Source organism: Trachemys scripta, chromosome 18, assembly GCF_013100865.1.
Source record: "Trachemys scripta elegans isolate TJP31775 chromosome 18, CAS_Tse_1.0, whole genome shotgun sequence".
Lineage (NCBI taxonomy): Eukaryota > Metazoa > Chordata > Testudines > Emydidae > Trachemys > Trachemys scripta.
The window spans coordinates 24,503,331-24,529,775 of NC_048315.1; the positions used below are offsets into that span (position 1 = coordinate 24,503,331).

Consider the following 26,445-nt stretch of genomic DNA (forward strand, 5'->3'; position numbering starts at 1 on the left):
TTAGAGCTTCTTAAATGGATCCCCTCAGCTGTCAATCAGGGGTGTTGCCACAACCGCCTCCCCGCCCACTAAGGTCACTTTCTCCTCCAGCCTCGCGGGAAGGCTGCAGGTTCCTCTTTCTAGTGAGCCCCACAGAGAGGTTCCTGTCCGTCCTCGGTGCTCTGCTCAGCCCGTCCCCTAACTCCCTTGCCCGTCTCCCCTTTCGGTCCCTCCCCTCTGGGGCAGATGGAGAAATTCCCCTTTTGCAGCTTTGCAGTAATCGCAGGGTTTCCCCAACCCAGTACGGAAACTAATGGTAAAAATGACAGCAAGAGAAGTAAATATCCCCCCACCTCTCCTGGGTAGCGGCTCTCTACGGGGGTTCTTTGCCAGCAGGAGCTAGGAGGCCCCTCCCCAAGAGACGCGGAGGGCCAGGAAGGAGCTGAGAGAGAACTAGGGCTCAGCAGTGACCCGGACAAGGCCAGCTAGACTGAGGGGATGTGCAGGTCTCCATGCCATGGGAAAACACTATCATAAGAGCTTCCCAAGGTTTATTTTGCTTCATTCTGGGTCTTACCATTGGCCCAGATCCTCAAAGGCATTTAGGCACTTCCAGAGCTAGGTGTCTAAATCCCTTTGAGGAGCTGGGCTGTAGCGCCTAGGAGCCCCCGTCCCGGACAAGGACCCCATTGTGCTAGGTGTTGAACCGATACAGAACAAAGGGACAGTCGCTGGCTGTAACGGGGTACAAATACCCCCCAGCAGCAAGGAAGGGGCTACAGAGCAGCCCTGCTCCACCGGCGAGGCCTGGAAGGCCTGGAGACAGGGCCTTACAAAGGCGAAGGCCTGGTGCAGCAGAGAGCAGCACTGGGAGGAGGACAGACCTCTGCTCGTGTGCCCAGGGCCAGTCTGAGCACGAAGCAGGTCAGACCGCAAGCATCTGCTCTAGAACTCCTGCGAGCCACTTGCCTGAGGACACCAAGCTGTATGACGGGCTGCCCGGAGGGAGGCCTGCTGCCAGCTGCAGTGAGGGAGGACAGAAATGTTGGGCTGGAAGGGATCTCAAGAGGTCATAGCCCGGTCCCCCGTGCTGGGGCAGGACCAAGTATCCCTACATCCTCCCTGGTCAGTCCAACCAGTTCATAAAACCCTCCAATGACGGAGATTCTTCCTTTCCCACTTTCAGGACTCACGACTGTGTGCGGTCCAAGCCCCTCAGGCCGGACAGCCTGAGGACATGAAACCAGATTGTGGCTTGCCAGGGAAGTGCAGGCACTGAGGCCTGCGGCACATGTGGGACTGTCTGTTTGGTTTTCCTTTCCTGTGTTTCTTTTCTCCTGAGCCCTGGACGGGCTAATCTCCAGCGGACCCCAGCCAGAGAGCAAGTTTCCGTGCCCTATGGCAGACCACCGAGCCCACACAACCAGGGGTCGAGCACAGATCCAGTCACACCCTAAGGGGGATGCGCTGTGGAGGGACTAAACCCATGATACTGCCCCTCAGAACTTACAATCCAAGTCAGTTTAGGGCTTGTCTACACGTAAAACACTGCCACGCTTTAGCGCAGACACTACCTCCGGTTCTCCGTGGGCGCAGGTACTCCACCTCCCCGCCAGGCGGTAGCTAACTCCACAGCAGAATCCCCCATTGACCTGTCCCGGGTGTGCAGAAGTGGTTAGGTGCTATAGCTGCATCTCTCAGGTGTGTAAATTCCTAGTGCCGGAGACCCACAACCTGCTACCATTGAAGTCAATGGCGGAACTGAGGCACATTTTTCATCAACAAGTGTTTTTTGACTGAAAAGGGCTTTTCGGACGGTGAGAACATTTTGGCAGAAAACTTTCAGATAGTTCAACAAATTTCAATTTTTGGTCAAACTGAAATTTTGTTTTCTTTTTGTTGTCCCTTCCTTTTCCGCTGTAAGAAAGGGAACGAGGGGGACAAAATGTTGTGAGTTGTTGGTTTTTTTGGTTTGGTTTTTTTTCCCATTTGATTTGTAAATTGACATTTTCAAAATGTTTCATTCAGCTGTGTGTCAACAACCGCCACCAAAAAAAGAAAAGAAAAGAACATTTCCATGAAAAATGTAGGGGAGAAAATAAAAACTTCATTTCCTTAGAATATGTTTTGCAGAAAATGCTGGCACTACGCCCATTGCCCTCAGTGGAAGTGGATTTGAGCTATTGGGCCGTGAGTGATACATTTGCAGACGCACTTGTCACAACATCTTCTGGTAAAAGCCTCCCAGCTGGCCAACCCTGGCGTGACGCCGTTTATAAGAAATTTGATAAGGCACCAATTGTGTAGGAGTGCAAACGCTGGTCATTGCTCACCACGGAGGAGATTTCAGTATAGCTGCGTTCTCCCCTTCACTTCCAACCCTCACCTCTTCCTGTGCCCCAGAGTCTCCACCTCACACATGGTTTCCTGATCACCCCTGGTTGTGGGATTCATACCGGAGTGGAGCCTGAGACATTTAGTCGTGCAGAAACCCCCCTTATTGCTCCAGACATGTCAGGAACGTGGCTCTAATCAATTCACATTTCTGCCTTTGGACACATTTCTCAGCCCTTCGCAGGGAGTGATGTGGAATGTGCGCTTGGAGCCAGGCAGGAAGGACGCAGATGGCAGGCGGGGGCTGTTGTGATAATTGGGACTACCACTGATTTACCCAATTGTGAGCTGAACTGTAACGAGCGGGTGTACGTTCCCAGGAGGTCACAATAACCGATAACAACACGTGGTGCTGGAGGAAAGGTGCGAATGTGAGACAGACTGAACGAGTCTGAACAAAAAGGCCTCCTGGCTCCAGCTGTAACTCAAGGACTGTGTTAAAATCATGCTTGGTAAACAAGAGACGGGTGGAACCCGAATCAGTGAACCAAAGCAGTGTCTCGGAAACCAAGCCAAACTGGTGGACAAAATATTGAGGGGAGGAGCGGTTCCACCCATCACTCCCTTTGGGGGTCCTTAAAACGTCTTTGGCGACTGGAGTGAGTTACATCATCCCGCCTGCCTCCCCCACTGTCTCTTGGGACCTTGGACCGTCTTCATCCTAATCCTGAGAGACGTCCTGACCAAACCAGGCCAGAGAGATGGAGCCCAACGACATCGCCACCTTCCTGGCTTTGGCTAAATGCCAAACACCACCTGGGAGGTTAGACTTTGTCTCATCCCTCCATCCATTTGTGTCTTTTTCCTTCCCTGTCTTATTTCCTCTCTCTCCCTGTTTTCTTTCTGTCTATGGAGAGTCTGGCTTAGCCGGCCAAGACAGTATATGTTGCAACACTGCTGTAAGCCTGTGACCGGAAAGAAGCAGCTAAAAGCAATGCCCTCAACAGCCCAAGGCAGGTACAAGTTTTCCGGGTCTTGGAGTGGCTGGGAAGACTGTGCCGGGCCTGTGTTTTTCCAGGAGCGATGTTTGCAAGTGAAGCCAACAGCAACAAGGGCTGAATTCTGCATCTAGGGGTTCCTCTTAACAATACAAAACAGAACCAGCTCGAGCCTCCACCCAGGAACCTGGGGAAATTACACGCCACCTCTGGCACCTCTCAGAGGCCCCACTTCCCCTCTTGCAAGCACTGAGGCTGTGTACAACAAAATAAAACGTGTGTTAAAAGGGATAGGGAACTGAGCTTTTATTTGGGACAACACCACAACCACTATTCAAAGCATGTAACCGTAAGCAAACACCCACCCCACGTACGTTGGACAGTGGCCTTTGCCTCAGTTTCCCACTTTGTGGTAGGAAAAGTCAAGGAATGAATGTCCCTTTTAACAGGCCACGCCCTTTTCCCTCTGCCGCACCGCACCCCACTCGCAATTGGTTGGCCTTAGTCAGTGCAGACCCAGAGTTCAGCGATGCATTCGGATGGGTGTTCACCTCCCACCCCCGAAAAGGCAACACCTCTGCCGCTGCTGTCACCTGTGCAGGTGGCTTGCTGCTGTGTCTGCCACTTGCATCTTTGCCACCTCTGCTGCTGTTGCTTGCCACTCCTCCCTGTCCCCCCTCGTAGCCCAGCTCCTAGTGGGGAACCTCTGTGCAACTGCCTCTTCGTTGTCTTTTATTGCAACATGGTCCCCATACCAGGTCTCAGGCTTAGCTCCTAGACCTGCTCACTAGTGATTTCAGATCTAGTAATCACAAAGCAGAAACAAGGACTCTGGATGGAGTCATAGAACATGGAATCTCAGGGTTGGAAGGGACCTCAGGAGGTATCTAGTCCAACCCCCTGCTCACAGCAGGACCAATCCCCAGACAGATCAGATTTTTACCCCCCATCCCTAAATGGCCCCTCAAGGATTGAACTCACAACCCTGGGTTTACCAGGCCAATGCTCAAACCACTGAGCTATCCCTCCCCCAGAGGCTAGGGACACCATCCCTGCCCATCCTGGCTAATAACCATTGACGGACCTATCCTCCAGGAACTTATCTCTTTTTTTATTTTTTTAACACACCATCAAGTAAGAACACCTTTCTCTCCCCTGTCTCTTTTACTGGGATTTGGCATCCGTACCCCTGCTTAGCAAGTGAGTGAGGGTGACCCCCTCACTCAGGGCAGGTTAAGCACAGTTCTGTCTTCCTTTACCCATAGAATAGGGATAACAGCATTTCATCACCTCTGCACTCAACACTAAAGTGGTTTGTAACCCAGCACCAGCCACAATGGAGCACTTCGGGAAAGCGGCTCCAGCGCTGAGCCCCTAGGCAAAGTCTATGGAAATAGTCTGCTCCTGAAATCTTCCCCCCCAGTTTGGATGGCCGGGGAGAGTTCATCCAGACCCCGTTTATGCAAGTGAATGTCAACACCAGAGACAGAAGCTGCATTTTCTGTCTCCGCTCGTTCTTTCCCTTTTTGTGTGTGGGTTTGTCCTGTTTTGTCTTCTAGGAAATGGGATCCGTCTTCCACAACAGCAGCAATAACAACCGCTTTAGGCGCCCATCTCAACTAATGGCTTCTGTTTGCCCCAAAAAGGACAGTTCTGACCATCTTTGATAGCATCGAAGGGCCCGTCAGACACGGGGGGGGGGGTTTCCTTCTACAGACTCTCTTTATGTAAAGGAAGGGGAAGAAGGGCTAGTACTAAAATGACAGCTTTACTTCACATTTCAAAGGTTTGAACTGGTTTTCCTTCTTTGCTGTATCTTTCATAAAAGGTTCAAAAAATGTTTAATGGTGAGTTTGCCAGGACACCGAGCAGACAGGTTTCTGTCTACCAAACCCCGCACCTTGTTTAAAACTGTTTAGTGTTGGACGGTTTCAGGGTCATGGGAACACCTTTGACTCTTCGGTCCCATATAGTCCATGTAAATTAATACAGCAGGCCTCAGACATATCTCATGCGAGAATCTACTTCAGAATCCAGGGAGGTTTTTTGGCTTTTTCCCTTCAGAGCAATTCTCATCCCCTTACACTGAAACCTGCTATAAATAACAGAGCGATCGCACATCCTTTCTCAGCAACTTCTTCAATTCCCCTATCTCAATGAAACACACTAAAAACTTCCCCTTTTTCGTCCAGTCACATTTATCTTGGGCATTTGTTTTTCTTTGCTTTTTATTTTAAGGGGTTTGGAGCCTACAGAACAGCAGAACTCTGACACTGCGTGCAAATCGCCGATGACCAGACCATCAGCAGGACCTCAGTGTTTTCCTGTGCCAATGCCAATGGGAATCGCGCCAGTGCAAGGTCAGAGGGCCTTTGCAAACGCCCACCGTGCTGGGCAGGAGCAGATGCAGGCTTCGAGCCGAGCACAGGGTTTGCTCGCAGACGCTCAGCACCGGAGCTGATTGAAATAGGGGGAAATCAATTCTTCGCCAGTCATGAAAAAAAAACTGTTTTAAATGGAAAAACAATAACATTGTTCACTGAGAATGTCAGTGGAATTCATGGGCAGCGGGTCAACCCTGCCTTTGGGGAAGCTATCCCCGTGGCTGCGCCCCTTCCGCCCGAGGCCCCGACCCCCTTGCCCATCGTACCCCCGAGTGCCTCCCTCCCTCCCCCCATGGCCAGAGACCCAAGCGTGCCCACCCCTCGGAGGGGCCCCAGCCAGCCTTCCCCAGCCACACCAGCTGTCCCGACCCCCTGGCCGCCTTGGGGCCACTCCATCCCCAGTCACCAGCCTGATCCCTGAGCTCCAGGCTGCCATCCCGAGCTGAGCCCCCACCAGCTTCCAGGGAGAGGGGGAGCGAGGGCAGGGCCTCGGGGCCAAGTGTGGGCAGGGCCACAGCCCGGGTTAGGGGAGGGTTGGTGGAATTCCAGCCAGCTCCATTTAGCACTTCTAGATCTGTCTTTGTACTTCCCTGGCCCAGTCGGTGTAGTATCTGAGGACCTCCCAAATGTTCATTCATGTGTCCTCCCCTCCCCACTGTGAGGTAAGGCCCTGTCATCATCCCCACCTGACAGATGAGGAACTGAGGCCCAGAGAAATTAGGGCCCAGAGATCCTCAATGGTATTTGTGCTTAATAGAAGTTAGGAGCCAAAATGCCTTTGAAGATCTGGGCCACTTGGCCATGGTCACCCAGGGAATCAGTGGCAGAGTCAAGAATTGAACCTAGATCTCCTAAATTCCATTCCAGTGCCTTGAACACATGATCTTCCTTCCTCCATATAGCACGCGTCAAAGCACTGTGCAACTACTAGCTAACTAATGGGGTTAGTGGTTCAAAAATCTCCAGATTAGATACAGTATCTAGGACAGACTGGGCAGGAACTGAAACGCAATTTTGAATTTATTGAAATTGCAAATTTTGAAGGCATGCCCTCCGTAAAGTCATGTGATCACGGCAGAACCTTGGGAGTTACTTTTTGCTTTTCATGATGTGATATTTCTTTTGGCCTGATTATTCATTCTAAGAGCTTTTTTCTGTTTCAATTTGGTTTCAGTTTCCAGTAGTGCCAAAATCAGGCATTCAACAGTCATGAGTCAGACCCAAAGATTTAAAATAATCAATGTTGGTTTCTTTTCCTTTGCCTGAGGCTCTAGGGTACACTCACTTCACATCTTCAATCTTTCCTCTGCAATCATGAGGGCTAGAAACGTACTTTTTCTTTTCTTTTTCTTAAGGAAAAGCTGAGATTCGCACACAATTTCTTGATAAAAACTGTGAAGGTTGGCACTCCTGAGTTTCACACTGTGTCACAACTAGAAAAGGGCAAAGGATGAGAAAAAGTATTTGCAATTATTTCAGTGACCTCTAATTACGACATTGAGTCGATTGTGTTTACGTATCCTTTTGCTTCACTTTCTGCAAACATTCCTGCTAGTGAAATTATAGCTGTGCGAATAGCTGATTTTTGAGTTGCTGGCAATGCCAGACAAAAACCAAAAAACAATCGGTTCAACGCAAAGAAACCAAAAATGTTCTGACTTCTCAGCAAATCGAAAGAGTTGGTGAAATTTCATATTGGGTTGAACTAAGTGCGTCATTTGACATCTTTTTAACCTTTTTACTGAAAGCAAAGGAAAAGACGAGGTAGATTCACAAAAACACCAGAGGTGGTGGTGGTGCCCGAGCCTCCTGGTAACCTCTGGGCCAGTGTTTGGGAACCTACTTCAGATGTGGAGACCTGGGCTTGATCCCCACTTTGCCTGATGTGGAGACTTGAATTTGGGTCTCCCACATCTCTTATAGTGCCCAAGTCGCTGGACACCACCTCCTTCCCCGGCCCTCCATTTTAGTGAATGGCGGCTGAATCTGCCCAAACAATCAAACTGGGCCATATAAACACAGCTCTGTGTCTCTCCCTGACTCCGGGATGAAGTCACACCATCTGTAATCTTTGCTCCATTCTCAAACCATGGAAGCTCCACGGTGGGGAAACACGGGTCACTTATTTTGAGCAGTGTTTGTGGCCGAACTGGCTCTAAACATCGCGATCGTTCCGTGTCCTATCTCGGCTGGGGGAGTCTCTCGCCCTCGCAGGGGAGATGACAGAACCGAATGGAGTGTTACGGCTCAGAGCTGGGCACAAACCGTTTCCTGAGTCTTGGCCGTCCTTTCGTTTTTCTCCTATCAGCGTGACAGCAACCTGCCATCCGCTGCGTGCTGCGCTGGAAATTCCACCATCTCCTGACACTCCCCTCCACTCCACCTCCAGAGCCCTACAAAGAGACACATTGTCCATGGTTCAAAACCCTATTCAGGCACCTAATAAAGAAATATTTGACCTAAGCACTCCTTGTGGCTAATATTATAAACGGTAAAAACAACAAGGAGTCCTTGTGGCACCTTAGAGCCTAACAGATTTATTTGGGCAGAAGCTTTCATGGGCTAGAACCCACTGCATCAGCTACATAGAGTGGAAAATACAGTAGTAGGTATAAATGCACAGCACATGAAAAGATAGGAGTTGCCTTACCAAGTGGGGGGTCAGTGCTAATGAGACTATTCAGTTAAAGTGGAAGTGGGCTATTCTCAACAGTAGAATACCAAGGGAGAAAAAATCACTTTTGTAATTGTAATGAGGGTGACCCATTTCAAGCAATTGACAAGAAGGTGTGAGTATCAGCAGGGGGAAATTAGTTTTTGTAGTGACCCATCCACTCCCAGTCTTTATTCAGGCCTAATTTGATGGTGTCCAGTTTTCAAATTAATTCCAGTTCTGCAGTTTCTTGTTGGAGTCTGTTTTTGAAGTTTTTTTGTTGAAGAATTGCCACTTTTAAGTCTGTTATTGAGTGACCAGGGAGACTGAAGTGTTCTCTGACTGGTTTTTGAATGTTATAATTCTTGACATCTGATCTGTATCCATTTATTCTTTTGTGTAGAGAAATGGACACAAACCAGATGTCAAGAATTATAACATTCAAAAACCACAAGTACTCCTCGTTGTTTTTGCTGCTACAGACTAACACGGCTACCATGCTGAAACCTGTCACATTATAAATGGTGACAGATTTCAGTGTGGTAGCCGTGTTAGTCTGTATCAGCAAAAACAAGGAGGAGTACGTGTGGCACCTTAGAGACTAACAAATTTATTTGAGCATAAGCTTTCATGGGCTAAAACCCACTTCATCGGATGCATGCAGTGAAAATACAGTAGGAAGAGATATATATACACAGAGAACATGGGTGTTGCCACTATAACAAGAGTGATCAGTTAAGGTGGGCTATTATCAGCAGGAGAAAAAAACCTTCTGTAGTGATAATCAGGATGGTTCATTTCCAACAGTTGACAAGAAGGTGAGAGTAAAAATAAGCATGTCAACTGTTGGAAATGGACCATCCTGATTATCACTACAGAAGGTTTTTTTCTCCTGCTGATAATAGCCCACCTTAACTGATCACTCTTGTTATAGTGGGTATGGCAACATCCATTTTTTTCATGTTCTCTGTGTATATATATCTTCCTACTGTATTTTCCACTGCATGCATCTGATGAAGTGGGCTGTAGCCCACGAAAGCTTCTGCCCAAATCAATGTGTTAGTCTCTAAGGTGCCACAAGGACTCCTCGTTCTTTTTATTATAAATGGTGTTTCCTGGAACATCAAAGGGGTGAATCACATCTGATTTAAAAAAGAGAATTATCACTCATCTAAAATCACTGCAAGCAGATAGCTCCCTACAGGAAATCCACCACAATGAGTTGGCGGCAGAGAAATTTAGGAGAAGCTGGATGGAGGAGTGGGTGTTGAGCAATTTCTTCCCCGCAGCCAAAGACGTAGCAATATTGTTTCACAAAAGACGCAATTTACAAATTCTAGATGTAAATAAAGATGAGGAAGGTAGATTTTTGCAGGTGAAGGCTAAGATCTCTGACTATATAGCCCCTAATTAATACTTATGGCCCCAATAAAGATGATCCATGGGTTTTTTTTTTTAAGTTTTTCAAAAATTAATTAATATCCTACTAGAATCAATCATCACAGCAGGCGATTTTAATGAGGTGTTGGACCCTTTTTTCGACAAGTCAGCCTGGCCCCAGTGTACACAATCACATTCTGAAAACTTTATACAAGACAATATGGAAGAATCGAGGTTAAAAGACATATGGTGGTTACAGAACCCTACAATGAAGGATTTTACTTTTTTCTCCTCTCCGCATTCCGCATACTCACGAATAGATTTCTTCCCAATTTCTATTAATCTGTTGGACTCAGTACTTAATAATGAAATCAGGTCTATCATGAGCTGTGATCGGGCACCAGTGATCCTACAATTTTCCCCCCCTGAGACAAACTGGACTTGTGAGAGGTGGAGACTGAACTCCTCCCTTCTGAGTGATAAACTTTTTCAGCACTATGTCACAGAAGAAATTTGGTTTTTATTCCAAATGCACGCCACACTAGAGATATCCCATTCCACCCTATGGGAGACACTAAACGCTTTTATTAGGGGCAGCAGGTAGAAAGAAGAGTAGCCAGGCTCAGCTCCTGGAATTAACCAAACCACGTAATGCTCTGGATTTCGAATGTGCAAACTACCCCCCCCCACCCAAGAAAAACTTAAAACATGACTCAATCTTCAGTATGAAGGAAACAGACCGACTTCCACATGTGCTGAATTTGCTATTTTTAGACTCCGACAAACACACTGGGAGTTGGAGGGCAGAGCAGGGGAAATTCTCACATACAGATTAAACGCGAGAGGTCAAAGGTCCTGAGTAGTATCACTCAAATCAGAACAACAGCAGGTTATTACACGCTGATAGCAAAGGATTTCAATAGGCGGCAGGTGCTACCTCTCCCCCTGGGGGGAAAAACAAACATAATTACAATGAATGCCCTTCCCAGCATCCTTTTCATTCGCAATTCCCTCCCTAGCCATATTCCTCCCTTTTATCGGACCAAACTCAACACCATGTTCAGGTCCTTCTTGTGGGGTGCAGGTGACAAACCCAGAATCTCCTTACACAGATTACAGCTCCCCGACAGAACAGGGGGTTCAGATTTCCCGGTTTCAAACGTTGCCATCAGGCACTAATTCTTAGCCAAGCAGCACAGCGGCTCATTCCCCCACAGGCTGGCTCCAGCGGGAAGCAGAATCGGTTGCTCCTTTACCCCTTCCCAACGCACTGCAGATTCCCTAAAGGGCAATTGCCAACTCTTGTGGCAGCCCGGAATACTTGGCGTCCGATGTCTACTCAATTGAAACATGACCCCCTTCTACACACCAAGGCCCTCTGTCCGCGATAACTCGAAACACGGAACAGCAGGCAACCCCATCAACAGCCCGGGCGCATGAGGAAAGGGATTTTGAATTTATTGGGAGTCAATTTATAGACAATGACGCTTTCCTGCCTTTTACAATATTAAAAGCAAGGTTCAATCTAGAGACTAAGGAGTGGCAATATATCCAGTGTAAACGTGCCATCTCCCAGCTGTTTGGCCTGATGTCTTCGTATCCCTGACCCAAAGAAACTGCTTTCATCTCTCCAACACTTACGGCAACACTGCGTACACACCAGGCTAGCAAAAAAACAAAAAAAAAGGAATGGGAAGCAAAACTAGGCCAATTACTTCCTGCTAACCAATGGAAACGCATTTTAGCCAGTGTTCGGAACTGCTCCTTTGACCTCTGCGTACGATTAATCCAGCAGCAAATCACACGGAGGATGCATTGGATCCCTCTCCACCTGTTCAAAACCAGAGTTGCTAAGTCGGACAGATGTTGGTGCCATGATGCAGCTGGTGGGACTGCACCTAGACCTGTGGTTTGGGCAGGACTAAACTGCAGAGTTAATTTTTTTCTTATCAACTACAATGGTATTACAAGCTAAACACGTCATTTTAAACCCAATGGATGTTCATTGGAAGCCGAATAAATCTGAAAAACTTTGACTCAGCAGAGCACTAATAATTGCTAAAAGACCAGTACTCCAAAAATGGAAATCCAAAAAGCAACCAACAATTGGAGACTGGAGCATAGACGTCATAAGATTGGCCAACATGCAAGTGCAGGGCCCCCCTCTTCTCTACCCATTTCCTTCCCTCTTCGTCCCCAGCCCCCTTCTCTGAATTTTGCTTCTATTCTTTATCTGATTTTAATCATTTTTCTTTAACTATTGGATTTTTATAAGCAACATGTGTTTGTAAATTGTGCAACACAAATCACTGATTTATCTGCTAACCATTCGTATTATATATAATGAAATGTTTAAAGCATAGCTCAGGTTAGGTAGCACGTGGTTAGTATAGTCTGAGAAGTGTATGTGGTGTATATTTTGTGGTGTATATTTTGTGGTGTTGGTTTTTTCTCTATATATTATTTTTAAAATGAATAAAAAGTTAATAGAAAAGTAACAATAATCATAGCTTTTAGGTCCTTTACTTTAGGAGGAATTGGGGAGTGTCCCTTAAATAGTGTGGGGGCTGTGTAGGAATACTCAGAGTGTTCTGTGTTTTTGGAGTGAGCTGGGCATGGCAGGTATGTGTCTATTCAGTGAACATGGTTACTTGGAACCCAGCTGGGCCTGTGGGTCTCTTCGTGTGATCGTCGTTGTTGTGAAAAGATCAAAAGGTACAGTGTTGTGTTTTGAGGCGCATTTGCAAAAGATAGGATATGAACAATCATGCTCAAGGCAGCTCCTCCCCTTCACTGGTGAAGTAACAGCAAATTATGACTCAAATCTTAGCCCTTCGCAGCCACTCAGTTTTTCCTGCAGTCGGCACAACGGCACCCTGACATCAGCTGACCACCGCACTGGAAATTCCCTCGCAATCTCCCTCCGCTTTGCCCCCCAGGCGCCTATAAAAGGACAGATTGCCCTTGGGTGCAGCATCAGAAGGAGAAGGAGTGTTCAAGAGTCCCTGGTCTGCTTCTGCTCCTGACGCTCATCCTCACCCAACAGCAACATGAAGGTCTCCGTGGCTGCCCTCGCCGTTCTCCTCATCGCTGCCTTCTGCTCGCAGGCCTCCTCTGCCCCAAGTGAGTCCAGCTTCTCTCCTCTCGTTCAGTGTTTCCCTTCAGAGAAGGAAGGAGAAATGTCGTAGCCGGGAGATGGTTCCTTCTGCCAGCTCCTAGCCAGCAGGTTCTCGCTGGTCAAGGCAGGGCAAGGAGGTCTCTTCTGGGGAGGGGAGAGCCCTGGTGGTGTCAGGGCTGCAGCCAGCAGCCCACCAAAGATCTGACAAGAACTTTCAGACCTGGCTGTGTCCAGGAAAGAGGAAAGGATGGAAGGAATTCCTGGAGGAAAATCTCCCCCATTTCCCTCCTTCCTTCACCTCCTTTCCTCATCCCGACTCCCTACGGCTGGAAGTCTTCTCTTCCTGCCCCGTCCCACGTCCCCCAGGCTGCCAGAGGGGCTTTTCTTTGCATACAGCTCAGCACACACTCATGTTTGTTGTCTCCGTCTCTTTCAGTTGGCTCCGATCCCCCGACTGCCTGCTGCTTTAGCTACACATCCCGGAAGATCCCACGCGGCTTGGTGGTGGATTATTATGACACCAACAGCATGTGCTCCCAGACGGCCATAGTGTAAGTACAAACTTCAGACCCTGAGACAGAGAGAGAAATGTTTTGTGTCCCCCAGTTACTGGCCTTGGGGGTTTCTTAAGACCCACTGAATGTAAGGGGTGGGGGAGGCTCTGACAGAGACTGCACCAGAGAAAGAGAACAGAGCAGACTAAGGGTGTGCAATTTTCAAAGGCGCGAGGCTGCTGAGTCATTGAAGTCCCATTATCGGAAGTGATTGAGACACACAGGAGCTGAGTCTCCTTGAAAGTCGATGGACCTCGTGCTCCGATGCGGCTAGATCACTTTTGAGAATGGGCCTTTGGCAGCTAAATCACGTAGGTGTTTTGGAAAATGTTCCCCTAATCTACGGGATCTGGATGTAGCTGGTATTAGTGAGAGGAGAGGTTTTAAAGGGAGACATTTGGTTCTCTCCACTCACAAAGTTCCCCTTGTTCTAATCCAAATGTTTTTCGTTCGGCAGATTTATCACCAAGAAGGGCCGTGAAGTCTGTGCTAACCCCAAAGAGGACTGGGTTCAGGAGTACGTGACCCATCTGGAAATGAAGTGAGCAGAGCAGGGGACAGACCAGGGACCAAGCCTTGCCCAGCAATGAAAGTGTTCATGTTCAAAGGGCACCCTTCCTGCTGGTGCATCTAGTGTTAGTGCCACTTGCTGGCTTAGTGGAAATAACCTGACATATATACATGTATTTAAAATATTATTTCAATCTATTTAAGAAATCTAATTTGCACTGAAACCTGAGCTAAACGGTGTACTATTTCTAGATTAGTACCCGGGGGGTTGGGGGCAGGTCACATGACATGGCTCCCTTCACAGCTCAAATGTGAAGATTATTTAATATATTTTATATCAAACGGAACGTTTCCTGTAATACTGAGCTATGTGATTTGATGGAATGCTGAACGTAGATGATGAAGAATAAATATTTTTATATGAATGTCCTGTGTTTGCCTGTTTGTTAGTATGGATCCTTTTGGGGAACGACACCTCTTATTATTAATAATGATATCGCTTTATAAGGGTCCAGGCCCCTTTCTAGGCCAAGAAAACTACAAGCAATTTACAGATATATGGCTGATATTACACAAAGTGAGGGGAAGACAGGCAGTGGGGGAGTGAGGTATGAGAAAGACAATTTACGATCATCAACTTTAGCACTTCCATACATTGGAGCAGGGGCTGGAAAATTCGGCAGGTGGGACACCCTAGTGTCAGGGAGGTGCCTTTTGCTGCCCTCACGAAAACCTATCCAAATCTGACCCAGTTCTAAGCCTTGGAAAGATCTCAGTTCACACAGGCTCAGTAACAACTAGCTAGACTTTGGCAGCTAAACTCTCAGAACATTTCATCTGTCCAAAGCATGTTCCAGTTCCGGGCTGCAGGGGCTTTCCTTGCAACTGATCTGCAGAGCTAATGGGGGCCACTGGGGCACCGGGCACTCAAAATGAGAGCAGGGAGACTGTCTCCTCCATGCCCTCACTGACCCCACCCAGAAAGGGAGGAGAAGGAAGAGGAGGCAGACTGACTCCAGTGTAGATGGGTGAGGAGCAGTGGGCAGGGCAGAGGAAGGATGACAGGTGCAGATGGCAGGGGGACAGGCAGAAGCTAGGAGGGGCAGGAATAGAATGCGGGGAGGAGAGGGGCAGCAGCCAGGCAGGTGGGGGAGAGGAGCAGGGGGAACAGGGACAGACAGTGATGTGAACAGAAGAGTCTGTCTGTGATTGTAACCAATTTCAGAGGCATATACACAATCCCCATACTCAGGGTTTCCAACTCTTGTGTTGTCATCACCAGTCTGGGCTTACGGTATTTGGTGCTTTTCGTAAAGCCCCACCTCCTGGAGTCACGTGATGACAGGAGAATCTCACCTTTCATTTAAAAAAAAGTAAGTTGGCCATACTGGGTATTTTGCTTATTGCATTCAAAGACATTGGCTTTGCCACCCTAATGACTGTTTAGAACTGCTCACACACTCCAGGATCTGAGTTAATGAGTCCCTCACCCCTACCTGGCTCTTCAGAAAGCTAATTTCCCAAAGCTGAGGAAATTTATGAACAAAATTGATTGGGAGGAATAATTTAGACTGAAAAATGTGAATGAAAATAGGCAGTCTTTAAGAAGAATTTATTTGATGGCCAAAAAGCCATGGTTCAATAGAGAAGAAAGAGATCAACTTTGGGTAGAAGTCCATCCTGGGTCAATGGCAAAGTAAGGACAGAAATTAGAAATAAAAATTCAATATATTACACATGAAAAGGAGGAAAACAGATCACAACTGATATAAATTAGCAGTTGTGAAGGGCAGAACATTGAAAAGGAAAGCTAAAGGCATCAGGGAAAAATCCATGCCTGGTAGAGCTAAGGACAACAAGGAGGAGTTTTTTATATATATTGAGTGGGGGGGGAATCTTAGCAGGCCCATTACTAAATAGAGATTGTAAAATTATGAATAATGATGCAGAAATAGCAGAAGTGTGCTACAAATATTTCTATTCTGTATTGGAAAAAGCAGGATGATGCATTCATATCAGCTGTGGATGACAAAGCATTTTCCATTTTATTAGTCACTGAGGATGATGCTGTACAAGACATGGTTGGGATAAAGATTTTTAAATCAGCAAACCCAGATTACTTGCACCCAAGAGTCTTAAAAGAGCTGGCTGAGGAGATCTCTGGCCCACTGATGTTAATTTTTAATAAATCTTGGAATATTGAGGAAATTCCAGAAGATTGAAAGAGTGCTAATGTTGTTTCAGTATTCAAAAAGGGCAAGCGGGATGACCCAGGTTGGTTAGCCGGAAATCAATCCCAGGCAAAATAATGGAGAAGGAGATAGTGGATTCAACTGCTAAACAATTAATGAATATGAATATAATTAATGCGGGTCCACAGGGCTTTATAGAAAATAGGTCTTGTCAGACAAACCTAATTTCATTCTTTGAGAGGATTGGCAGTTTGGTAGATAAAGGGTAATTGTGTAGCTGTAATATACTTGCACTTTTGTAAGGCATGTGCCTTAGTACCGCCTGACATTCTGATGAAAAAATGTCCAGTATGCAATGTCAATAGAAACTATGTGAAATGCGTGAAGACTGGCAGACAGACAGATCTCAAAAGCAGTTCTCAATGGGGACTCCTCAGTGGGTGGGGTCATTTCCAGACCGGTTCCACAGGGATCGTTTCTAGGCCTGACCCTGTTCGATATTTTTGTCAAAGTTCTGGAAATAAATCTCATCGCTAAAAAAATGTGCAGATGACACAGATTGGTGCCGTGGTAAATAATGTTGAGGACAGGGCAGTCACAGAGCGCAATCAGGTTTTCCTGGTAACTCAGACCCAGTCAAACAAAAGTCATTGTAACACAGTCAAATGCAAAGGAACGAGGACTGCAGCCCACACCTACAGAAGGGGGGGCTGTCTCCTGGAAAGCAGCGGCAGCGAATCATTTCTTCCATCTTCACCCACTGTCCTACAGTGTCAGAATTGAACTGTGGAATCACAGGCCATGATCTCTGCTCTTCCTGCTGCCACTTCCCGAGCGGCTCATCAATATTCTCTGCTCAGCAGAATTGGTGTCATGCCCACCACCTTTCCTGGAAATTCTTCAGCCACGAAACTCCGCTGCACCTCCGTCCTACAGGGAGAGGAGACGAGCCAGGCTCAGAGCGAGATGAGGAAGGAGTGATGGAAAGTCGGGTTCTACTTTGGTCCTTGCTCTGGTTCTGCTCCTGCCTGGCATGAACACAGAGGTCTCAACGCTGCCATCTTCTGCCCAGCCTCTTCTGCTGGAGACTGGGAGACTGTCTCCTCCGGGCCCTCAGTTACCCCTCTCCCCCACTAGCACCCGTAAACGGAGGAGGAGGAAAAGGAGACAGCCTGACTCCAGTGTAGATGGGTGAGGAGCAGTGGGCAGGGCAGAGGAGGGATGACAGTTGCAGATGGCAGGGGGACAGGCAGAAGCTAGGAGGGGCAGGAGTAGGATGCGGGGAGGAGAGGGGCAGCAGCCAGGCAGGTGGGGGAGAGGAGCAGGGAGAACAGGGACAGACAGTGACATGAGCAGAAGGCTCTGTCTTGATGGGGACCAATTCCAGATATTTCAGAGACAAATACACAACCCCCCTGCTGAGAGTCGCCAACTCTTGTGTTCTTGTCACCATCTGTTCTCGTAGCATTTGATGCTTTTCTTAAAGCCCCACCTCCTGGAGTCATGTGATGGCAGGAGACTCTCACGTTTCATTTAAAATCAAAGTTGGCCATGCTGGGTAGTTTTGCATATTGCATTAAAAAACATTGGCTTTGTCTCCTCAGTGACTGTGTAGCTCAGAGACTCTGGGGTCTGAATTAACAAGTCCTTCACCCCTTACTTGTGGCTTCAAAAGGGCCAATTTCCCAAAGCTGAGAAAAATCATGAGCAAAATTGATTGGGAATAAAGCTTTAACCTGAAAAACATGAATGCCAGTTAGGAGTTCTTTAAGAAGAGTTTATTAAATGGCCAAAAGTCACAATTCCAAAATCAGATAAGAGAACAACTTTGGCTAGAAGCTAGTCTGGTTCAGTGGTGAACTGAAGGCAGCAATTAGACATAAAAAAGTGATATACAATGTTTTGCTAAGAAGCACTGGTGACTGCATGGGGCACAAACCTCTTTGACATTGGGCGTGTACACACCCCTCAATTAACATAACTGTCGTTCATCACAACCCCCCCCACACACACCTCAGACAAAAGGGGTTCGCTGGGTGGGTGGAGGGGCTTTGGCTGAGTATTGCTTTAGGTAAAGTGTGTGAGAGTTAGGGAAGACAGAGCAGAGGCAATAAGAAAGCCAAAGCAGCGGACTGTGATCACATGACCCTGGGAAAAGTTAGAGCGAATTTTTGGGTCTGGTGTTGGCTAAAGAGGCTTGGGGATAAAAGCACAGAAATTGCTCCTTTTGTTTTTGATTCTTCGTGAATTGGCAGAAGCGGAACTTTGTAAATGACTGTTATTAAACAAGACTCCAGCAAAGAAAATACCAGACTCCTGCAAGTTCTGCTTCCAGCTGGAACATCGCCAGGGCCCTGAATGTTGACTGGCTGTTCGGGTCAACTAAGAAATGGTAAAAGGGAGACTAGATAGCAATCGATATAAATTAGAAGTTATGAAGTGCAGAAAATTGACAAGGAATACTAAAGACATCGGGGGAAAATCCATGACTGGCAGGTACAAGAACTATAAGAAGGAGTATAAAGAACAGGAGTACTTGTGGCACCTTAGAGACTAACAAATTTATTAGAGCATAAGCTTTCGTGGGCTACAGCCCACTTCTTCGGATGCATATACAGTGAAACATATATTGAGGAGATATATATACACACATACAGAGAGCATGAACAGGTGGGAGTTGTCTTACCAACTCTGAGAGGCCAATTAAGTAAGAGAAAAAAAACTTTTGAAGTGATAATCAAGATAGCCCAGTACAGACAGTTTGATAAGAAGTGTGAGAATACTTACAAGGGGAGATAGATTCAATGTTTGTAATGGCTCAGCCATTCCCAGTCCTTATTCAATCCTGAGCTGATTGTATCTAGTTTGCATATCAATTCCAGCTCAGCAGTCTCTCGTTGGAGTCTGTTTTTGAAGTTTTTCTGTTGTAAGATAGCCACCCGCAGGTCTGACATTGAATGACCAGACAGGTTAAAGTGTTCTCCCACTGGTTTTTGAGTATTATGATTCCTGATGTCAGATTTGTGTCCATTTATTCTTTTGCGGAGAGACTGTCCGGTTTGGCCAATGTACATGCCAGAGGGGCATTGCTGGCACATGATGGCATATATCACATTGGTAGATGTGCAGGTGAACGAGCCCCTGATGGTATGGCTGATGTGATTAGGTCCTATGATGATGTCACTTGAATAGATATGTGGACAGAGTTGGCATCGGGCTTTGTTACAAGGATAGGTTCCTGGGTCAGTGGTTTTGTTCAGTGATGTGTGGTTGCTGGTGAGTATTTGCTTTAGGTTGGGGGGTTTTCTGTAAGCGAGGACAGGTCTGTCTCCCAAGATCTGTGAGAGTAAAGGATCATCTTTCAGGATAGGTTGTAGATCTCTGATGATGTGCTGGAGAGGTTTTAGTTTGGGGCTGAAGGTGACAGCTAGTGGTGTTCTGTTATTTTCTTTGTTGGGCCTGTCTTGTAGGAGGTGACTTCTGGGTACTCGTATTTAAGTCATAGGCGCCAATTGCATGGGCGCTCTGGGGCTGGAGCACCCATGGGGGAAAATCGTGGGTGCTGAGTACGCACTGGCAGCCCCCCCCATCGGCACCTCTCCCTCCGGCCACTGGTGGGCCCTGCCGATCAGTGTTTCCCCCTCCCTCCCCACGCCTCCCACCGGCCACAATCAGCTGTTTCGCTGTGTGCAGGAGGCTGTGGGAAGAGAGGGGAGGAGCGAGGATGCGGCGTGCTCGGGGGAGGGTGGGAAGAGGTGGGGCGGGGCTGGGGCCTTGAGGGAAGGGGTGGAGTGGGGGCAGGGCCTGGGGCAGAGCTGGGAGTCGAGCACCAATGGAAAGTCGGTGCCTGTGATTTAAGTATATTAGCAACAAAAGAAATCCTAGAAATTATATAGGCCCATTACTAGATGGAGATAGTAAAATTGTTAATACTGATGTAGGAAAGGCAGAATTGTTCAATAAATGTTTCTCTTCTGTATTTGGAAAGAAGCAGGATGGTGTTCTTGTATCATGTGAGGATGATTAATTAACTTTAGAGTTAATTAATAACGCATGATATGGGCAGTCAGGCCTAGTGGTCACAGCTGGGGTCAGAGCCCGAATCAGGAACCAAACTGAAGAGCAGGGTTGGAGCGAGGCCGGCACAGGAATGATCACAGCGGCAGGGGTAAGTGGCGAGCGTCCACTGGCCTAATGCTGCTGCTGGACTTAAAGGCAGGTCTGGTGACACCTCTCAACCAGGCAGGTGGGTTGGTCAATCAGGGTGTTCAACTTCAGGGCAGCTAGCTGATCCCAGAGCAGCTACAGGCCCTGATTCCAGACGGTAACCGAGGAGGATGTTAAACAGCATCTACTAGGGATAAACATTTTTAAATCATTAGTCCTGGATAAAGAGTCCTGTGGCACCTAATAGACGTATTGGCGCATAAGCTTTCGTGCGTGAATACCCACTTCGTCAGAGGCATGTATATTAGGAACATGTGTCTGACGACATGGGTATTCACCGACGAAAGCTTATGCTCCAATACGTCTGTTAGTCTATAAGGTGCCACAGGACTCTTTGTCGCTTTTTACAGATCCAGACTAACACGGCTACCCCTCTGATACTAGTCCTGGATCATTTCACAGCCAAGAGTTTTAAAAGAGCTGGCTGAGGAGATCTCTCGCCTGCTGATCTTAATTTTTAATATGTCTTGGAATACCAGGAAAATTCCAGAAGACTGGAAGAGTGATAATGTTATTCCTCTATTCAAAAGAGGAGCAAGTGGGATGACCCAGGTAACATAGCCTGCCTCAGTCCCAGGTAAAATAATGGAAAAGTCAACATGGGCTTCAACTGACAAAGAATTAAAGGATATTCATATAATTAATGCCAGTCACTATGGTTTTATGGAAAATAGGTTTTATCAAACAAACTGATTATTCTTTGCAGTGACTACAAATTTGGTTGATAAAGTAACTGCATAGATGTAATATACTTAGATTTTTGTAAGGTGTTTGAGTTAGGACCACATGACATGCTGATTAAATAATTGCTATTATACAATTTCAAGGACGCACTTGTTAAAGGGAAGTAGCTAACTGATAGTCATCACTGGGGAATTACCATGAAATGGGAATGTTTCTAGTGGGGTCCCACAGGGCCTCATTCTAGGCCTGATGCTATTCAATATCTATACTAATGATCTGGAAGTAAATGTAAAATCATAGACTCATAGAATCTCAGGGTTGGAAGGGACCTCAGGAGGTCATCTAGTCCAACCCCCTGCTCAAAGCAGGACCAATCCCCAACTAAATCATCCCCGCCAGGGCTTTGTCAAGCCTGACCTTAAAAACCTCTAAGGAAGGAGATTCCACCACCTCCCTAGGGAACCCATTCCAGTGCTTCACCACCCTCATAGTGAAAAAGTTTTTCCTAATATCCAACCTAAACCTCCCCAACTGCAACCTGAGACCATTACTCCTTGTTCTGTCATCAGGTACCACTGAGAACTGCCGAGCTCCATCCTCTTTGGAACCCCCTTTCAGGTAGTTGAAAGCAGCTATCAAATTCCCCCTCATTCTTCTCTTCTGCAGACTAAACAATCCCAGTTCCCTCAGCCTCTCCTCATAAGTCACGTGCTCCAGCCCCCTAATCATTTTTGTTGCCCTCCGCTGGACTCTTTCCAATTTTTCCACATCCTTCTTGTAGTGTGGAGCCCAAAACTGGACACAGTACTCCAGATGAGGCCTCACCAATGTCGAATAGACGGGAACGATCACGTCCCTCGATCTGCTGGCAATGCCCCTACTTATACAGCCCAGAATGCCGTTAGCCTTCTTGGCAACAAGGGCACACTGTTGACTCATATCCAGCTTCTCGTCCACTGTAACCCCTAGGTCCTTTTCTGCAGAACTGCTTCCTAGCCATTCGGTCCCTAGTCTGTAACAGTGCATGGGATTCTTCCGTCCTAAGTGCAGGACTCTGCACTTGTCCTTGTTGAACCTCATCAGGTTTCTTTTGGCCCAATCCTCTAATTTGTCTAGGTACCTCTGTATCCTGTCCCTACCCTCCAGCGTATCTACCACTCCTCCCAGTTTAGTTTCATCTGCAAACTTGCTGAGAGTGCAGTCCACGCCATCCTCCAGATCATTAATGAAGATATTGAACAAAACCGGCCCCAGGACCGACCCTTGGGGCACTCCACTTGAAACCGGCTGCCAACTAGACATGGAGCCATTGATCACTAGCCATTGAGCCCGATGATCTAGCCAGCTTTCTATCCACCTTACAGTCCATTCATCCAGCCCATACTTCTTTAACTTGCTGGCAAGAATACTGTGGGAGACCGTATCAAAAGCTTTGCTAAAGTCAAGGAATAACACATCCACTGCTTTCCCCTCATCCACAGAGCCAGTTATCTCATCAGAGAAGGCAATTAGGTTATTTAGGGATGACTTGCCCTTGGTGAATCCATGCTGACTGTTCCTGATCACTTTCCTCTCCTCTAAGTGCTTCAGAATTGATTCCTTGAGGACCTGCTCCATGCTTGTTCCAGGGACTGAGGTGAGGCTGACTGGCCTGTAATTCCCCAGATCCTCCTTCTTCCCTTTTTCACTGCTGGTAAAATTTACAGATGACCCAAAGATTGGCAGAGTGGTAAATAATGATGAGGACGGGGCAGTCGTAAAGAGCTGGAGTCCTGTGTCCAGTTTTGGTCACCAATATATATGTAACCCTTCTGCCCATCTAAGTTGGCAGCAACAAGGGCCGGGTTCTGTATCTAGGGGTTCCGTTTCAATAACGCAATGCAAAACCGGCTCGAGCCCCCACCCAGTGACCTGGGACAATTACATACCACCCCCTGGGTGCCTCTAAGAGGCAATACTTCCTCTCTCGCAAGCACGGAGTCTGAGTGTGACAGAAAATGTTTAATGACATGAGGTAAACAACATCAGCATTAAATTGGGCTGTGTCCTTTCCCTTTGAGTTCTTGAATCCAGCAACCCAAAAATCACCCAGAGTCCCCAAAGTCCAACACCCCCAAAGTCTCTTGGGTCCAGCAACCACCCAAAGTCCCAAAAGTCCAACAGATCCCAAACTCTCTGTCCCTGGTCAGTGCAGCCCCAGAGTAAAAGGGGTGGGGCATGCAGGGTGTTAAGGGGCACCTTACGTGATCCGAGACCGGCCGTCTCTCCACAGCCTTCACCATGATCCAGTCCCCTTCCTGCCGTCCCACAAAATGCTCCGCTCTACAAGCTGCTCCGCTTCGCTCACCGACCTGTGAGCCGCTCCAGCCGTCCCCGCAAACAGCTCCGCTCGCTGTTCCTTGGGCCGCTCCAACCATCCCCACGAGGCTCTGCACCGCCCGCTGCTCCTCCAGTCGTCCCCACAAATTGCTCCGCCAGCTGCTTAGCCATATAGCTTCAGGCTCCCCCACTAGTTAACAGCACTCAGTGAGCTCAGCTCTTAAGAACTTTAGCTCTTTTGTGATTTCAGCTCTTAGCAATTTCAGCTCATAGTAGGGGAGCCCCAGTGCTGGTGCACCATTGGCCCAAAGTGAATTCAGCTCAGCAGCCTTTAACTAGACTCCTAATGGAATCAAAGTTAGCTCTGATATTCAACAGTCAAGAGAGGAGGTAGTACAATTGGTGTGTCAAGCCCTCAGAGACAGCTCAGACCAACACATACAAATACCTGTCCCCATCCTCTCTCTATTCACTGGGTTTTGTAACCCATGCCCCTTGTCAAGCAAGTGCTACTTAGGTAATGGTGAAGGACTCACTCAGTCCTTCTGTCATACAACAGGTTCACTGGCCTTGATTCACAGAATCAGGGTAACAAAACTTTATTCTTCCTGCCCCAATAACAGAGAAAACTGGGGATCCCACACCAGCCAAAGTAACCACTTTGAGTTGCTGTTGTTTCATGCCAGGCGAGTGGGTGTGCCTATGCAAACAAGATCAGCCCCTGGAGTTCTTTTCCACACTCGCCATAATTCACCACCAGATGTCAGGGTAGAGCTCATCCTGACTCTGCTTTACATCTAGAAAGGATGTAGAGAAACTGGAAAGGATCCAGAGGCGAGTGACAAAATGATCAAAGCCATATGAGCAAAGGCTGAATGAATGGGGTATGTTCAGGGCCGGCTCCAGGCACCGGCTTACCAAGCAGGTGCTTGGGGCGGCCACTTCGGAGAGGGGCGGCACGTCCAGCTGTTCGGCGGCAATTCGGCAGACGGTCCCTCACTCCTGCTCAGAGCGAAGGACCTCCCGCCGAATTGCCGCCGCAGATAGCGATCGCGGCTTTTTTTGTTTGTTTGGGGCAGCCAAAACCCTGGAGCCGGCCCCGGGTATGTTTCATTTGGAAAAGAGGAGATTGAGGGGGGACATGAGAGCGGTCTTCAAATACCTGAAAGGCTGCCGTAAAAAAGATGGAGCAAAGTTGTTCTCTCTTGCCACGGAGGACAGGACAAGAGGCGACGGGTTCAAACTACAGCAGAGCAGATTTAAATTAAATCTCAGGACAAACTTGCTAAGTGTGAGGGCAGTAGTTCAGTGGAGCTAGGTTGTGGAAGCTCCTTCACTGGAGGATTTCAAAAGGAGGCCGGAGCCATCTGTCTGGGATGCTTTAGACACGACAAATCCTGCATCTCAGCCGGGGCTTAGACTAGTTGACCCTTCTAACTCGAAGGTTCCATGGTTCTGAGATTCTATGACTTTGACAAGAATTTAGGGTGATTGTGGACAAGTGAGTAGAGCTATAAGTACCTTCATGGGATGAAAATACCGGGTACCCAAGGGCTCGGTAACCTAGCAGAGAAAAGCAGAACAGACCTGTGGCTGGAAACTGAAGCCAGACTAATTCAAATAAGAAATTAGGCACCAATTTTTCAGTGAGAGTAATTAACCACTGGCACCAACTCCCAAGGGTTGTGGTGGATTGCTCATCTCCTGACATCTTCAAATCAAGGCTGGAGGCCTTCGTGGAAGAGATGCTTTGGTCAAACAGAAGTTATAATGGACAATACTGGGGTGAAAAGTAACGGCCTGTGCTACAAAGGAGGCCAGACTAGATAGTCTAATGGTCCCTTCTTGCCTTAAACTCCGTGCATTTCTCCTTAAGGCAGCAGGGTATCTACAGATTGAATGTCTCTGGATTCCTTAACTGCTAAGGGCGTTGCTTTCCCATAACTACACGTAAGTTCTTGGTCATACAAATTCCAACATTTTGGGGCAGAGCCTCCACAGGGGACATGTGTATATGTATTTAAATTGCATCCGTTCAATACACGTGTCAGGGCTGCAGCTAATACCAAAAATGCACCAGATACAGAATTATTCAGCTCACTCCTTGTTCCATACGCCATGATCAATCCATGAGATATTCAAACTCCTGACCTGTTTCCTAGCAAAGTCGTGTTATGATTTCTAGGAAATCAACAACATTGCAACACAGCACGATGAGTTCATATCCTCTATCGTTAGAACATTTGTTCCATTTCTTCTCACTCGCAGCATCAGAATCGAATTGTGAACATCAGAACACAAGAACGGCCATACTGGGTCAGACCAATGGTCCATCTAGCCCAGCATCCTGTCTTCCGACTGTGGCCAATGCCAGGTGCTTCAGAGGGAATGAACAGAACAGGGCAATTATCGAGTGATCCATCCCCTGTTGCCCACTCCCAGCTCTGGCAATCAGTGGCTTAGGGACAGCCAGAGCGTGGGGCTTGCATCACTGTGGAATCATATGTCTCTGCACTTCCCCTGCCAACTCATAAGCAGCATTTCAATCTTCTTGGTTCAGCAGAATTTCTCATGCCCAGCACCTTTCTGCAATGAAATCTCCCAACATGTCCCTTGAAATTCTTCATCCCTGAAATCTCATCCTACAAATAGGGTTACCATATCCAGCAAATAAAAAAAGAGGACCCTCCACGGGCCCTGGCCCCGCCCGTGTCCCCACCCCAGCCCCACCCCAACTCCGCCCCTTCCCCTCCCTAACTCTGCCCCCTCCTCCCTCCCACTCCCAGCCACGAGGAAAGGGCTGCCCCAGCGCTACCGGCTTCACGGTTTGTTGGGCAGCCCCCAGACCCTGCGCCCCCGGCCGGCGCTTCCCCAGCGCAGCTGGAGCCCGGGAGGGGAAGCGCCCAGCCAGGGGCGCAGGGTCTGGAGGCTGCCCGGCAAACCGTGAAGCCGGTAGCGCTTGGGCTTCGGGCAGCCCCCTTGCCTCCGGACCCTGCGCCTCCAGCCGGGCACAGAGCCGAAGAGTCGGGGAGGAGCAGAGCCGCCACAGCTGGAGGGTCTGCTCCTCCCCGACTCTGTTTAAGAGCCGAGCGCTACGGGCTTTGGGCAGCCCC

General features: G+C 47.9%; 1 protein-coding gene across 1 annotated transcript; it reads left to right on the forward strand.

Annotated features, from left to right (window-relative positions):
• Window positions 1-12,476: 12,476 nt before the first annotated feature.
• On the forward strand, window positions 12,477-14,330 carry LOC117867492 (C-C motif chemokine 4-like). Its single transcript, XM_034752586.1, has 3 exons — window positions 12,477-12,851; window positions 13,283-13,397; window positions 13,858-14,330. The coding sequence occupies exons 1-3, from the start codon at window positions 12,779-12,781 to the stop codon at window positions 13,943-13,945; spliced, it is 276 nt and encodes a 91-aa protein (XP_034608477.1). The 5' UTR covers window positions 12,477-12,778; the 3' UTR covers window positions 13,946-14,330.
• Window positions 14,331-26,445: the final 12,115 nt, after the last annotated feature.